This window comes from Hermetia illucens, chromosome 1, assembly GCF_905115235.1.
Source record: "Hermetia illucens chromosome 1, iHerIll2.2.curated.20191125, whole genome shotgun sequence".
NCBI lineage: Eukaryota > Metazoa > Arthropoda > Insecta > Diptera > Stratiomyidae > Hermetia > Hermetia illucens.
In genome coordinates, this window is record NC_051849.1 from 63,468,586 (window position 1) to 63,485,199 (window position 16,614).

Consider the following 16,614-nt stretch of genomic DNA (forward strand, 5'->3'; position numbering starts at 1 on the left):
AATTTTCAGGGTCAATTTTAGAACGAATGAGTGCATTCAAGCGACGTTCGTCATCAACAGACAGCCAAGACATAGAAATATCAGTGGTAGAACATGGTCCACGATATTTCCTACGCACAAGTAACGCAGGGACTCTGGTCGTTTGCGAGGAAAGTTTCCGAAATCGAAAAGTTCGCAGAAGACCAAGATCTTGTCCTCGAGTTCCTGAGGTTGATGAAACTACCAGCCAAATGCAAAGCACGCCTCCTATTGGTCAGGAGCGGGTGCTTCAAAAGTTCACTTACCCGTCCACTACTCAAATTTATCAATCCAATGATAACTTAAATCGCTATGACGAAGCTATTGCGCGAATTGACAAACTTATCTCCAACGTTTCCCTAAAACGCGATCCTGCCTTCGGGGGTGACTATGATAAATCCGGACAAAAGGTAGGCAAATATCGTAGCGTGGGCGATGTTCGCATGAAAGATGAAACCATTTCGAGTGGTTCGCGCGTTGGTTCTGCACCTTCGGTGATTTGCGCGGTATGGGTGCCCGGTCGAGTTCAAACTTCCTTACAGTTGATGATCCTATCAACCGGGAAAAGGAAGTTGATAGTGAAGTTAAGGGAAGCGTCGAAGAAGGAAGCTTCGCCGATGTGTTAGTGCAAATACAGTGTTACAGGATTTATCGTCTGATGAGGAGGATATGCAGACGGATAGAAGGAAATTTAGGAGCAGATCCAAGTCGCGTACGAGGTCACGAGATGAGTTGCGAAGAAAGACAGGTAAGTCTTTTCTATGAGTGGCAGATTATTTCAGGAGTTTTCGCAAACTGGAGTAGGTATGGTAAAACCCAAGAAAGGACTTTTCAAATTCGACCCAACTAGCTGCTGGTCATCCAAAGTTGATGGACATATATTAGCCCAAAATCTACCGGTATAAATACCAAGCGTAGTGGACATGCTAAGCATTCTTCGCACAAGATTTTCTGGTACCAGCATCTTTCATAGAGTCTCCTTTAGGTTTCTCCTTTCTTTCACAAATCTTGGAGAGTTGAATACTACGTGCTCTGGGTTTTCTGGGATTCCATCCAATCGGGTGAGGTATCCAGTTTTAACCTGTATTGCCGATATCCTCCATTCCTGTGAAAAATTGAGTGATAATTAACCTCATCATGCGTCTTTCCAAGCAATCCTTGGTGACAGCGATGAACTTCTGCGTCCACCGACCCTTTATCCGAGCATTCGCTACGCTCTTCGCATCTATCTGCCGATCTCTCCCTTTCGGCGTTCTTCATCTGCGATAAAGGAGAGACGAATCTGATGCTGTGTATGTTCTTCACTTCATCTGTCTGGTTATCAATCGGCATCATTCCTGAGATGACGATCACGACATCTTCTGGGGCAGTCCTGAATGCACAGCAGAGCTGTTAGCATTACATGTGACCTGTAATGCCTTTCTCCAAACCAAAGCTGCTTAGAGCTAGATCGAGCTCACAACTCTATCTATAAGCAATCTGACGCATTCCGTGGGTCCTCCCACATTCGGCATAACTCTTGCCAGGACCCTCACTGCCACTAGATGCTTTTTCGCAAACATACTGCAGGCGTTGCTTGTAATTGAGCTTCGTCGGTCTATCATCGCTCCCAAATATTTGATGGCAGGCTTGGAAATGATGATATGATTCCTAATTTGAATGCGAGTATAGTTTCTTTTACGGCGCTTGGTAATGGGGAACCGCCTCGGTTTTCCTCCGCAAGCGTTAAACCAAAACTCTCTAGCCACCTCTTAACAGCGCTTTGCATGAGAATTGCCTCTTTGGCCAAGTCGGTAATGAATATGATGACATTAATGGTTCACCTGGCTTTACGGAACCCATACTGTTGTCTGTCTGAGAGGGCCTGCTACGCTCTCAACAAGCGGGATACACAATATTTAGATTGTGGATAGCTCACTCTAGCATTTTTCCTAGAATGTTTAAAAGATATATAGGTGTATAGGAGGTTGGCTTACCTGCAAGTTTACCAGCCTTAGGCAATAGTACTAACTTCTGCCGTTTACCTACCGTGTCGCTGTCTGCTTAGTTACGGCCTGATGATCTCGGTGGGTGTAGCCTCGTTAACCGGCCAGGACATGTAACGCCTCAGTGCATGGCTAACAAAGGTCAGGTCTAGGATTGAAGCAGACTCTCGTTCCTGAAAGGTACTTACATTAACTTCACCGGAATTATAACTAATAGAATTCAGCCCTTTGGCATTATTCTCTCTGCTTTCCCATTCCAGGTTCCACCCATTAAATCCACCTTCGAACTTCATCCCTTCCGTCACGGACAAGTTTTTCCAATATATCTTCAAACTGAGACAATGCGAGATTGGGGCATAGAACTAGGCGATCTGTGATTTATACGCTACCGTGAAGGTTCATGTATCGCTAACTTACGATGGCAACTTACAGCTCAGATTCCGTGGGTGCTCTACTCAAGTAAATCCTGAGCCACCGTAGAATATTATTTGAATAAACATTGCAACCAACGCCTTCCTAAATTCAGGGCAACTTATCGCGTCCTTCTTTTCTTACAATAGGAGGAGGGTGGAGGGTCTCTATTGCAATCCTTAGCAATATGGCTTTTCACCTTCTGCATTGATCGGACCGATTTAAAGTCGTTGATGCAATGCCTTCGCGTGTCCAAACATAAGGCAACTAAAGCAATTCTTTAATGAAGTTTGGCCATCTTAAACTGCAGACAAACCCATCCGATTCGAACTTTTTCTATCTCTAATAACGCCTGTGCTGCTTCACTGGTGGTCACATTGTGGCCACTGTAGATTCTTCACCCAAATCCTCCAATTGCTCTTTGAGCGCAGTATAAATTTGAATTTACTTCGTCGAGATTCTGGCACTGGCTTCCTCCCTTTAGTATAATACTTTTAGTTTCGTTTTTCGGAATTAACTAACTAGTATGGCCATTTTCTCCTTGGGCGCGTCTTCTCAGTAAGTGGTACTTTGCTTGAACACCTCCTTCTTCACATCTGAAACACTTGTAGCATTGAATGCCACGATGGCCAGGTTGATACTGCGGTTCTAAGCTCCTGCATCGTGAATTACCTTTTAGATACATTTTCTATAGTGGTTTTATGTTCTGGGTACCCTTGCCGAAGCCATTTGGTCCACGCACCTGAGATATGCAAACACTAGCTCATGAACAGCCAGAAAAGAGATAGTACATGAAGGCGTATTTTACATATATCCGTCACCTGTCGACTCCTCACGGGTCTGTCCGTCTGTCTGGCTGTCTGTCTGTCTGTTACTCGAAATTTTGTGGTAAAGTGGGAATTGTGAACGCACACACATGTAGTGAGTTACATAGTTCTTGATTAATTTCAAAGCGGAGTCCCCATACATACAATAGTATGAAAGCTCAAATTTGTCTCACCACCGATGTAAATTTAATCGCAAACCCAAAAAGTTCAAAACAAATATCACAGGAAAGTGAGTAGTCTGACTGGCTAAAATGCATATGTAGTACAAGCTACAGACAATTGGACAATTGGCTGTAGGAACAGTGATCGATAACTCTGCGAGGCACCTTGAAACCCAGCGGCTTTACCCCCTTTAAGTGCATTGATGGACGAGATGACTTTTTTTCTGAGTAGCACTCGAAAGCATATTTGATGACGCCAAATTTGATGGCGCCAGACCCAAGATGCAAGCCATGGTAAACAACCATTAAATGATGCTTCCTTTCGTGGCGGTCAGCTCCTCTCTCTCATCCAGAAAGCAAATATTAAATATGCCGCTGATCAATCTGATTAATCATACCATGTCGGTTAGTTGAAGTCCAACTAATGTTATGTGCTCTATGTACAAACAATGTGCCACAAATGTCCAGGCGGTGGAAGCTCTGAAATTCATACATCTCTCACCACCATTACTACGGTCACCAAAACTGTGTTTCCGCATCACATGTCCGAGTGTGGTTGTATCAGAACCCATCTTGTCATTCAGATCACCCATCACGATGGCAATGTCACCTTTAGGAAATCCCCCTTGAACTGCGTGTAGAAAGCATCGTTCTTCACTATATCGGAAATCTCCGTTGTTGCACAACACGGAATCTTGCAGTCAGAATCCTCTTAGAAACCGGCCTCCAGTTCAAGAAAGCAAGCCTTGCGATAGCCCTTGGGTCTTTCGATATCTTTATCGAGGAGCGTGCGCACATCTCATAAATCAATCGTAGTCCGTTTTTGATAGCTAAAGATCGTCAGCGCGAGTTCCTATCCGAGACGTTATTGACGTTTCGGTAGCAATAAAGTTTCGATATATGCAGATTGTTAGCCTCAACTCGCAGGGCGAATCCATTACTGAGGATAAATTCCAGAAGGTAGCCGCCACTTACCTGTAATAACTTCTATGGTCGATGGGAATTGGCACGGACTTGCTCTCGTAGGACGACTCATTCGGGTGGGATCCGGTTGTCGTCTCCGGGAAGCAGACCTCTGTGATGATTGGCTATCGGTGTCTCCCGCTGGTTTGGTATGAAACTTGGACAGTTGTGGAGTCTCCAATCAAAAACTCTGAAAGACATATACATATATTTTAAACTGGGTTTAAGAATGAGGGAAGCTCTCGGTTTTTACTATGAGGAAGTTGCTCTTGTAATTACTGCAGATGCAGATTTTGTAGGGTGGAGGTTTAGCTGGGGTATCTTAAAGCTGACTATTGGCTCAATTAATGTTCTCCGATGTCAGGCTAACGTCGTCCTCCTCCAATATGGCACTTCCTTCTAACTTGCTGTTCGTCTTATGTCCAAAGTGATTCAGGTCTAGGCCGCCAAGTTCTCCTCCTCAATGAGTAGCAGGTCCACTTTCCTGCTCGATTCTGTTTTTTCGGTCTATGTTTTCTTTTTTGGAGTAGGATAGATGAATGTGTTTACGCACAGAGTGTTGGACTCCCACAACAATAAGCTGTCGCACAATCAGGAGATTGTGCCTGCCAATCCTGTGCAGGTAAGACTGAAAACCTCCATGTCCGCTTAGAAGTTGGGTAAGAAAGTAATCAATCACCGCGCGTTCGGTTCAGCCATAGGTCTAAATTGTTGCCGCTCGGTAAGGGTGCGTTGACGTTCTTCACGGGCAATCATCTTTCTTCAGTTTTGGCCCTTACGGCGGCAGATAGCATTACGCTCCAGGGCAAGGAGGGAAACGGAGATTACTCCCGCGACCACCATCACACCATCTGCGCTATAGAGCAGAAGCGACTGTGTTGCTCCCATAAGGAGACGTCTCCTAGTAGATATTGTTCCCCAACATTCGCCATTAGCCGACTCAAGGCCGAGACTTCAGCTGCAGCCCTGGTCGTTGCTGCTTTGATTTGTTCGAAGAAGCTCATCTTCGAATCGAGCATTAAACCAAGGTATCTAACCACTGGTTTTGACTCTATAGTTAACTCGTCGATCGATATGGGACGCTGGGTTGGGATTCTCATTCTGGTCAAGATGACCACTTCGGTTTTTTTCCAGCGCAAGGTTGAAACCGTGAGCAGTCATCCATCTGCTTACCTGTCGCATCAATATGTCAAGTCAGCTTTGTGCCTGTTCAACAGTCTGTCCGGAAACGTCGTCTGCATAACCGTCCAGGCGCGACTCTTCGGGCATATCGAGTCTCAGCAGACTATCGTAGGAAGCGTTCCAAGGGTCCGGTCCTAGGATGGATCCCTGTGCTACTCCCGACGTGATTTCCATCCTCTTCTAGCCCTCGAAAGTCTCATAGAGCAAGGAGCGATCTTTCAGATAATCTTTCCAGTTTTCCAATGTGTCTAACATATCTGCCCATCTCGCGGCTGTGCGCCTCGGCTCGATGAACCGCATCCACCACCTCCATAATAGCATCCACTGTGGATCTCTCTGTGCTGAACCCGAACTGCCTTGCGAATAAGTCCTCGGCAGCGCGGATCGCTTCAGCGAGTCTATTCCTGATAAGCCTTTTCAGCAGTTTGCCGGCCGTGTCAAGCATACAAAGCAGGAGCTCGGGATCTCCTTTACCCTTGCTGATAAGCGCGAGTCTGGCCACTTTCCAGCGACGAGAAAAAATGGCCTCCTTCAAGCAAGCGTTGAACGCGTGCAGCAGCAATTTTGGCCGTTGGTGGAACACCAGTTTGTAAACTTCATCCATCAGGTCCTGGCGCCTTCTCGTTTTTCATAATGAGAACCGCTTCGAGCTCTCTCATTGTGAAAAGGAAGCAATCTTCGACGCTTTCCACACTATTGACATCGACATCATCACGGGTCGACAATTTCTGCCGTCCACCAATACATAGAAGGCTTGTCGTGGCTGGGGCCCCTCCGGGGCATGGAAGCCTCACACGCCGTCGTTATCAGGTTCAACACTAAATTTACGACGGTGTCAACTGCGTTGCTTCCACCCCCCGGAGGGCCCTCTAGCGCGACTCTGCCTGCTTCAAGAGCTTCGACGAACTTCTCGATGTTCACCCTCGCGACATACCAGAGGCAGGGTGAGCGTCGAGTTGGTGCTCGTCGGCATGTAGTGTCAACTACTTCGAACGCGATGTACTGGTGATCACTTGCTGAGAGTCTTACAGGATTTGCCACCCGTCCACCGATGATGCCAGAGATTCCGACGCAAAAGTGATGCCAGTAATGCTTCCTTCGCAGCCTGGGTGCGGAAACGTTGGCTTGGATCGGGCGTTTAAAACTACGAGCCCGGCTCTCGCGCCATTTCTAGAATCCGTTTTCCTCCGTGCTCGAAACGGCGTCCTCCAGAGCATCAAGCCGGCGCCGAAAGTCTGGTATCGTTTTGTTCGGTGTCAGGTAAACGTTAAAAAAACGTTATCCCTAAACATCGGATCCAGACAAACCTGTTCCCTCGAGCTTCGGCAAGAACACGAGTTCGAACGTCATCCCGAACCCAGATGGCAGCGGTGCCCGATAACTCGAGATGCCATGAGGACGGGTCCTTGTTTCGGTATTGCTCGCTAATTAGCACTAGATCAGCATTTACTTCCGCAGCGAACTGTGCTAGCAACTGGTGAGCGGTTGCACTGCGGTGCATGTTAACTTGTAAAATGCGGATCATGACATTCGCACCCTAGCCCTTTCCAATTCCGCCCTGAAGATTGGACACCGTCCTTAGGCCTCAGTGTGTGCGACGTTTTCACCAGACGCGCCACGATCCCTACAGAGAACGCAACTTTCGCTTTCATTGCAGGTCTTCGCATGATGACCCACATGGCCGCATATCCGGCATATTGTTCTCCTGTTCGGTCCTTTGCAAGCTGCTGACGTGTGTCCATAGTCCAGACGCCTGTAGCATACTACCCATCCATCTTGGATTCTCCCGCGGCTGAGGAGTTTCCTCGCATATTGCTCGGGGACTTTCACCACAGTGAGTTAATTGGCTTTGATCATTTACAGAGGCGATACCTATCTGGGCATTAGTTACCTCTGGACATTCACGCTTTATCGCTTCCTTCACTTCGACCTTCTCTGTGAGGCAGTCAAGATCCCGGATTTCTAGAGAGTACATGGGCTCTAGGCTGGAAACAATAGCCTTCTTCCCCAGTAACCCCTTGACTACTTCGCAGAACGTACTTTAGCTAGTCGTTTGGACAGCCGGATCTTTGGCGGCGTAGTCAGTTGTTTCCTTTCTCTTTTTTCGCCTTTTTTTTTGGGCGCTGGAAACTACTACGATAAAATCTCCTTCAGATACCTCGTACTCTTTCCCTTTTTCTCCAGTTCGCCTTGTAGTGGGCTATCTGCGGTCTGTTTGACGCAAGCAGCGTTCTCAGCGGGGAGTGTGGCTGTTTCTGTTCTCTAATCGTTTTCCGTTGCTCTCCACGTTTGCCTTTAGAAGAGGATGCGGTCCAATAGTTCCGCCAGTTCCATGAGCCCGTTTTTGACGCCCTTGTTGACGTTCTTCTGGAGAAAAGTTGCCGATCGCATTCGCTTTGCCGACGTTCCTCTGGAGGAAAGTTGCCGACCGCAAACGCTTCACCACTGCTGCGCATTTCCTGATGAGCCTTACCTATTCGGCTCTACCTAGGATCATCGACTGAACTTGCATTCGGCTTCTGTCCGAATCCATCTCCTGAGGACTAGCGATTCTGATTGGGTTTTTTTGGGAACAGGGGCACTACAAGGTATTGGAGTCACCATCTCTGCACGCTCAGTCGCGCCGCTTGATAAGGTTTCCTCTTTATTTGGGCGCCCCGGTGTCACATCGGGTATGTCAGCCCTCGCTGCCTCTTTCTTTGCATTTTTGTATTGCGCACAAACACACTCAATTCTTCCTCCTTCCCTGTTGTTTTGTCGATTTATTAATTTATGTGTATTCTCCATGGAACACTCACGTTTCGTCCTCTATGACCTTCGCAAAAGTGCACATGTACTGGCATGTTCCCATGCCGAATCTATAGTTGATGCGGCATTGACGACTTTTGATTTCTTCCAGGAATCTGTCTTGGGATTGCACCCTTCTGCTAATGATATGAAACGCCCTTCAAGATGTCACGTAGTTTCATACTAGCATTTCGTCCTCGCAATTAAGGGCCTTTTTACTTAGGATATCCGATCTTCCAAGAAATGAAAAAAAGGAAGGTTTGCTTCCAAAACATTATCATCCTGCACCACTTTGATCCAGAATATCGCCTTATATCCTTTTATTATTTTTGTTTGGTTAAAAAGCTCTCAATATTCAACTCAAAAATACAAACTTTCTTTGCGGGTGAACGGTGCAATGGAGTAAACTGGGTCGACTATCTATCTACGCTTTCACTCTTCCTAATCCCTGGGTTGACTAGATATTTTTCAGTTAGCCAAACTATCGTGCTGTTGACATCCTTTTTATTCAACCGTGCACTGGTAATGTCAACCATTCCAGCAACTTGTCCATATGTTTGGAAGATCGTGTTCAATTTTTATGGATAGTGTTGGCCACGGACTGCCTTCACAGGTATGTGCAGCACGTAGAAGTCAAAATATGACTGCAATACGTATGTGCCCTAGACTATAAAATATTTTTATATTTTTGGTCCTTTCGGGAGTGATAACTGGAATGCATTCATAACCCGTATTGGTAATATAATTTTTTTTTGGAAATCAGTGTTAATTAAGTAAACTTAACACATAACTTTACGCAAATTTCACTCTCTCTCCGGTGGAAATTTCAAATAAATCTAGCGGGTGTCAACCAGTCAGAATTGGTTACGAAAGCAAACAAAATAAATGGTTTATTGCCAGTCCATAGTGGCTCCATTTAAAAAACATATTCATTGCAGTGAATTTACATAGAAAAAATATTATAGTTCAGCATAAAATCCTTTTTTTTGTTGTTCAACTTTATCAAACAACAGCGAACCATGAAGTCAATCGAATTTTCCGGGCAGATCCTCCACCCCGTTCAGCCGTTTCAAATTTTTCAATCCCCATTTACGTGGGTTCATGCAAAAATGCACTTTATATGCAGAATGCAATAAAAATAGCAGCATCCCGTCCATCAGGAGTCTTTCGACGACGTCATCGCCATGAGCACAGTTCATGTTGGAAGAATATAATTTTCTCTGACATTGGAATATGAAGATGTTTCGCTTTTTGTTCATTTATTCATTCCGCGCTGCTGTTGCTACATGCACGGGGCTGACCAATGGGGGTGGTATGCAAGGCAGCATCTATTCTAATATTAAACCGAGTCAGGTGCTGACTGCTGAAAAAGTTATTATTAATGCCAGTGGAATCGAAGTATTATATGGATACTGCCAACGACTATGGGTGGATCTGAATTTTTTTGTTGTTTTAAAGATGTGCATGCACACATAAAAAATTCAAATACATTTTTCGGCCACTGAAGGTTGTTATCAAAGTTAAGGTGGCATTGATATATCTATTTTTGGAAGAGGGGACTTTAGCAAGACCGTTCTTGCTCGTTGGAGGGCTTGGATTATCAACAGCGAAAAAGCAAGGAAACAGATTTATGTATACGTTTGTTGTTAATGCGGAGCAAAGTGTTGATGTCAATCAAATACTAGGATTCCCAAAGGACGAGGAACATTCTTTTTGTAGTTCGTATATGGAATTGTAAGGAGTTTAGAAAACAGGTCGCCTTTTGGGTGGGTGAGGAAAAACCCTTGAGCACTCAGAACCACCGCACCGTAACCTACTGAGTCGGATTTTATCCACAACCGGACGGTCATGGTATCGGTCATAGATTTCGTCGTTATGGAGGCTACGGAATCGTGCAACCTCATGTAGGGGGCCAAAAGTTCGCAGGACTGGCAAGATCATTGTCTTGTACAGTAAGAACTTTGACACTATGGTGAGACGTTTCGAGCGGTGCAGTTTTTGTAAGCTGAAATAGGCTCTGTTGGTTCCCAACAACGTGCGTGGATTTCATCATCGTAACTGTTATCGGTTGTGATTTTCGACCCTAGATAGGAGAAATTGTCAACGGTCTCAAAGTTGTATTCTCCTATCCTTATTCTTCTTCCTGTTTGACCAGCGCGGTGTGATGTTGTTGGTTGGTTGGTTTTTGGTGCTGACGTTGCCATTATATACTTTGTCTTGCCTTCATTGATGTGCAGCCCAAGATCTCGCGCCAATCACCGCCTGCTCGATCTGGATGAAGGCAGTTTGTTCGTCTCGGGTCGTTCTTCCCATGATGTCGATATCGTCAGCATAGGCCAGTAGTTGGGTGGACTTAAAGAGGATCGTGCCCCTTGCATTTACCTCCGGATCACGGATGACTTTCTCGAGGGCCAGGTTAAATAGGGCGCATGATAGGGCATCCCCTTGTCGTAGACCGTTGTTGATATCGAATGGTCTTGAGAGTGATCCTGCTGCTTTTGTCTGGCGTCGCATATTAGTCAGGGTCAAAATCTGATCTGTTGCTGATTTGCCTGGAGTGAAGCTTCTTTGGTATGGGCCAATGGTGTGTTTAGCAGCATTAAAAACTCTTCCACGTGTCATTATGGAAATCTTGTTCCCAGTTTTGATAGCAGCATTAGCCAATACTACTGACACCCCAGTTGTTAGTTCCGGTCCAGGCAGGGGGAAAATCAAACACTTTTTCGACGAATCATCCGAGATTTCATTTCCCTCTACACCACAGTGACCAGGTATCCAGAGTAGTTCCACCGTATTAAATCGAGGAACAGAGTTTAATAGGCCTCTACATTACTGAATGGTAAGGGGACTGCTCAACATTCTCAATACAGCCTGACCATTGCTACAGATTGCGATGCAGCTGCTCTTCAACCACTTATCAATTACGCAGGCTGCCGCGCTTAGGATCACATACACTTCAGCTTGAAAACCGTTGCATACTATCCGAAGAAAAAACCTATTTCTCGTTTTTATTCGAGAGGTTGGCTCCTACTTCAGAATCCTGTTTTGTTTGTGAGCTACCAGTTTAAAAGACGTCAGTATATCCTGGCATGTATTATTTCGGTTTCTCCGAGCTCTCTTCATTTCAAGATAACTTCATCAAGCAGATGTATGAGTTAAAATTAAAAGAGGGACGAAGACGGCTACGGTTTCTAACCAGGGCAGAGGCAATTCTTTAGACGCTGCTCACCTCTACTCTGGGAGCAGCGTGACCGAAGCGGCTCGCAGATGTTATGCATTGCCTTTTATAATTCGCAAAGCACGACAAGGATGCGAATTATATTCTACGTAAATCCGCCTACAGTTCGGACCAAAAGCTTGGCCGGAGCTAAACAATTTCTTTTTTTAGGGATCGGTGGAGTCCTAAGTCCGCATCGATTTGATGTCGGGCCGGACCAAATGGAGAGCAACTTGCTCCCACTCTTGATGGTCCACAGACTCCTCTTTTTAGGTTTAACACCCAAGTTTCCAAATTTAAAAGAGGGACGAAGACGGCTACGGTTACGGAAGATGTATGAGGTTCCGGGAATCAAAAGATATTGAACTATATTCAGTTCTCCCAATCACTCTTTCAGTGCTCTGTGCCTCCCACATCATTGTTTCCCCATAGGTCTAATCGAATTAGTCTCTCATTGCTGTGCTCTGAATAAATATATTCAAGCACTGCAAATTGAGTAATGCATTTACAGCTGCGCATTGATAATATACAGTCACATAGTTTTTTGAAGTATGGCTAGCTTACAGAGAAAACTCTTTTGTTTCACCTTAACCCACCACACTAGGGATGCGAATAACAGCAACATATATTACATACATGCATTACTACCTGAGTCCTAAGTCCCCATGTCGAAGTAAAGCTGTGAGAGCTCGTTTCGTCCTTACCTCTAAATGTTTGTTCAAAAGACGCTTCTTATCTAAAATAACTCTCAGATATTTCACTTCTTTCGGGAGTTCATCTCTGGAAGGCAAAGACCATACTGTTTTCTCCTGTTTGTAAATAATTCCATTGTGGCTTTATTTGGTGGGCCATGTATTGGCAAATTTGCATAGTGGTGAGCCGATCAACATACTCCACAGAAGTGGCGATAGCACATCTCGTGGGTGCCTTAGCGCACAGTAATCTCCGAGTTACCATAGCATAGCACGTAATTAACGTTGCATCAACACCATGCTCTCTGGCGGCATCGCGGAGCTTTTGGAAGGGTACACAGCCAAATGCTTACGCACCGGACTTTCAACGCTAGTAAGCGTATTGGTTTTCATTCCCTGGGTGCGACCTTAGCGTCTTCTCATGGAAGTGATGCCCAACCAGTCTTCCTTCACATTCCAGTGAAAATGATGTTAAGCTGATTGTCTGAAGTTCTTTGGATTTGGTGGATGGCTAATTTTTCCCAGCCTTCGGTGTGAACACTAACTTGGCCTTCTGCTAAGAAGTAGGCATGTAGCCCAGAGCAAGACATGCTAGAAAAATATTTCTTAGAAGTTGCTCTGAGTGCTCTATACCCTCCTTTAGCATCGCTAAGTAGGCGCCATCCACGCGAGATGCTTTCAAGTGTTCAAAGGATAGTATGGCAGCTCTCGCTTTTTCATTCATTACAACCGCTTTCGCAGTGTTTCGATTCCGTTACAACACCCTTTGTATTGGAAGGTTCACAGAAACCACCAATTCTCTCTCTTCCACTTCTGACACTCATTCTTCCGGATGGCGTACTTTCTGCCAGCCTGGAGTTCGTGAAAGTTCCATTCGGTTCTCTAAGAGAGTCTAACTTTGCCGACTCATCCTTTTTAAGACTTTCCCCAGCCTGCAAATCTCACTTTCTTCTTTCAGTATACAGTATGCTCTGAAGGAGTCTCGTTTCGAATGTTTCATAAGCTTCTTCTATTCATGCTGTGAGTTCTCTCTGATTCTTCATTCTTATTGCTTATGCAAGTACGATTCAGAAGACGTCCGGTTGATTTCTGAAACTCTGCGATTCTAGTTTCTACCAGGACAAGCTCCTTCAAAGCACTCTAGAAGTGTGTTGTTTAGAGTTTCCAATTGATCTTCTATTGCCGAAGGAGTCCTTAGTCGCCTAGGGAGTTCCACTTTGCTGCCAATAACTTTATCGAACTTTTTTTATCCGTTTTCCTGGGATTCCTGCAATAGTCAGACTAAATTCTAAGTAACGGTGATTTGAGATTTAGATCTCATCTAACACTCGTTAGTGTCTAATCAACTCTAATAGCTTTGTATTGCCGATTGTTAGGTCAATTACTTTACCTCTTCTTGGATCCACTAACGTTAGGGCACACCCCACGTCGTTCTAGATATCGCCACACTTCGTAAAACAGCAACGCCCATGTGCTCATTCTCAAGAAACTTCAACTTCTTTTGCAGTGCCTTCTGTTGTGTTCGGTTGGGAGTTCTTCTAGTTTTACGGCTCCATGGATCTGTATCTACATATGAGAGTTAGACCGGTTGCGTTCACGCCACTTCACAGCTTTCTTCCGCTTTTGCTGGTAGAGATGGAAAAAAGGTTCTGACTGGCAACCTTGTAATCTCATCTCCTTTGTGGCTCAAAATTTTATTCTGATGATCCTTCCTCTCACGTTTTGTGCCAGAATTAAGCAACAGTGTCAACGACAGACCGGCCGTGGTCTGGTTTCCAGTTCTTCTCATTAAGGGAGTTAATGTACTATCCTTTCTGGCTGCTTCCATCTTCATGTGTTGGACATCCTTAGTGTAATAGTAAACTACTACGGTCTCCCCTACCACGACAAGGTGGTGTCTGAGAGGGAACCTGCAAATAAACTCAGTAATAGTATATTATCAACCTTTCAAAATTGACCGGTAAATCCCTCTCAACTTCATTTTAGGAGCACTAAATTTTACAACAGCATAGAAGATAGTATTGCACATAATACTTGAAATCCAGCTAAAATTACAGCAGTTCAAAGTTATTAATTTCGCACAAATTTAGTACATCTTAAGTCATATGAATAAGATGCTGGCCTCCCTGATTTGCAGCCGCAGTGCACCATTTGGATGAGGCGGGTTCGCTTTCAAGCACTCGTATTTCTAGTCTAGTTTTGCTCCTCCGTGCTTTATTCAGCAGCTAGTCCTGATCTGTGGAAATTGCGGAAGATACCATAAGTCATTTCCCTTTCGGCCCTAGCATCCACGCCACCTCCTTCCCAGCGCTTGGGCAGTAAAAATCATATGCTGTGGATTCTGTGGGTCGTCACTGTATCCAGAATAATTTAGCCAATCATCCAGCCAAAAGCAGTGCAGATACTTCCTGTAGCAACCACCGTGTCCCACGAGGGGCAGGGTAATGTGGTAGTTGGTTTCCTTGCATTTCCACTCAACCCATAAAATAGTGTTGGGAACGAACCTATGTGTCCACCGACGCTTCATATTCGCATTGCTAGATCATATGACCGTAACCTACGTCCTGCATGGCACAGCACTAACATTCCTTTTGCCAGAATGTCCACTGGGATCATGCTTTCTGTGAGTTTGAAAGCGCCTCAGCTCACAAGGTGGCTCGTATAGCAGAATAGGTCGCATCACTCAAGCTAAAAGCAATTTTCTCTAGTGGCTCGGCACGTCAACATCCTTTTTTGCAAATGGCGGTATATGAAAAAAGATTGGCTCTTTCCGCCAATTTTAAGTTAAATTGGAGGCTCAACACAGTACTGAGGACTAAAAAGTACTGTATAATCGACTACGTCTTCAAGAGGACCTTTGTAGGGAAACAGGGTCTTTGCTTGGGGATGGTCCTCTTTATGTACACGGCCGTGGTCTGTCTCATCCGAACGTACGGTTCTATTATGAGGCAGACACAGAGCGAAGAGTACAATAGAATCAAACTGAACACAATTCAAAGAGCCGCGTGTGCGTTGCAGCGTGCAGAGCCGTCAGATAACGTGAGACCCTACAGCTGTAGGAACCCCCCGAGGAAGTACCTCGGGAACTGTAGGCATTCCCAATGGAGTACGCTAGCCGCAAGCCGGGCATCACGAGGAACTTTGCTGTGGGATTTCCAATTTTCCAACTAGTAGTATATATTTGTATAATAGTGTGTTTCTATATTTGTTGGAAATTGACTGGAAAGCTCTCTTAAGTTCACCTTAGAATCATAGAATCAAGCAGTAACATAGACCATAACATGGAGGCGAGGCCTATTTAACACCTTTGCTGCAATTGAGGGGTATTGGGCCCGAGTTGTGCAGCGCAATTCCACGTTTGAGTCTACAATGAGCGTCGCCTACGATATGGGCGCATCCGCAGCTCCCATGAAACTCCCACAAGGGGCTAACCGCAAATAACTGGGTCGAGACCACATCCTCCAGGAATCCTCATGGGGTATATGTTCTCGGTGGTTAGAGCCATTTCAGATGAGTCCTTTGCCGAATCACGCCTTCTCGAGTATGTGGGCAATGGACTCCCCAACGGGTTGACTGGAATCGGTCCGATTCGAAGAATCGCAATATCTCTAGTCAACTACGCTAGCCGTACAACACACCACATAAGACATCACAAGATAACACTAATAGAAAACACATGAAACTGCCTACCATAGCCACTATGGGGCTCATCCCCGTATCGCCGGAAGGTAGACTGCGCGTATGCATTAGAAGCATATCACTATTAACAAGGCACTGGCTAAAATTGCAGAGGATATGAGACCAGTTCTCTGAATCTATCCCACACAAAACGCAACCCATCAGCAGAAAATTCACTATAGAACTTCCTCTGGCAGCCGCACAATTCACGGACTTTCCACTTTTGACCCATCTAAGTTGCCACTTAGATCTTAATCTAACAACCTATTGACCGCAAGTCAACTAAGTCATTTTGCTGCAAAGGTACGTCTTTGTGATACTGTAGGTCGTGTCACGTCAGACTACATTTAGATCGAAAGGAAGACAACCCAACAATATCTGCATAGCGTTCGTCGAAAGCGTGCGACATACAGGAAGACACGCTGACGGCGCTGGTTTAAGCGTAGAGCAGTTTACTCATCTCAGTGTACTCATCTTCATCAACGGCGTAACAACCTTAATAAGGAACTCCAGACATCCCGGTTTTGCGTAGAGGTCCACCAATTCGATATCCCTAAAAGCTGTCTGGCGTCCTGACCTACGCCATCGCTCCATCTTAGGCAGGGTCTGCCTCGTCTTCTTTTTCTACCATAGACCCTTATAGACTTTCCGGGTGGGATCATCTTCATCCATACGGATTAAGTGACCCGCCCA

The 16,614-nt window shown here is 45.3% G+C and overlaps 1 protein-coding gene across 7 annotated transcripts in view; it reads left to right on the top strand.

Annotated features, from left to right (window-relative positions):
* Window positions 1–16,614, top strand: part of LOC119648308 — a 680,254-nt gene that overhangs the window by 58,479 nt on the left and 605,161 nt on the right. Inside the window, exon 1 of one of the 7 annotated variants that reach the window (XM_038050031.1) lies at window positions 586–766. The exons of the other annotated variants lie outside the window; for them this stretch is intronic. Coding sequence (XP_037905959.1) covers window positions 688–766 — 79 coding nt within the window. The 5' untranslated portion in view covers window positions 586–687. Of the gene's footprint in view, window positions 1–585; window positions 767–16,614 lie in introns of those variants that run through there. 7 annotated transcript variants of the gene reach the window in all.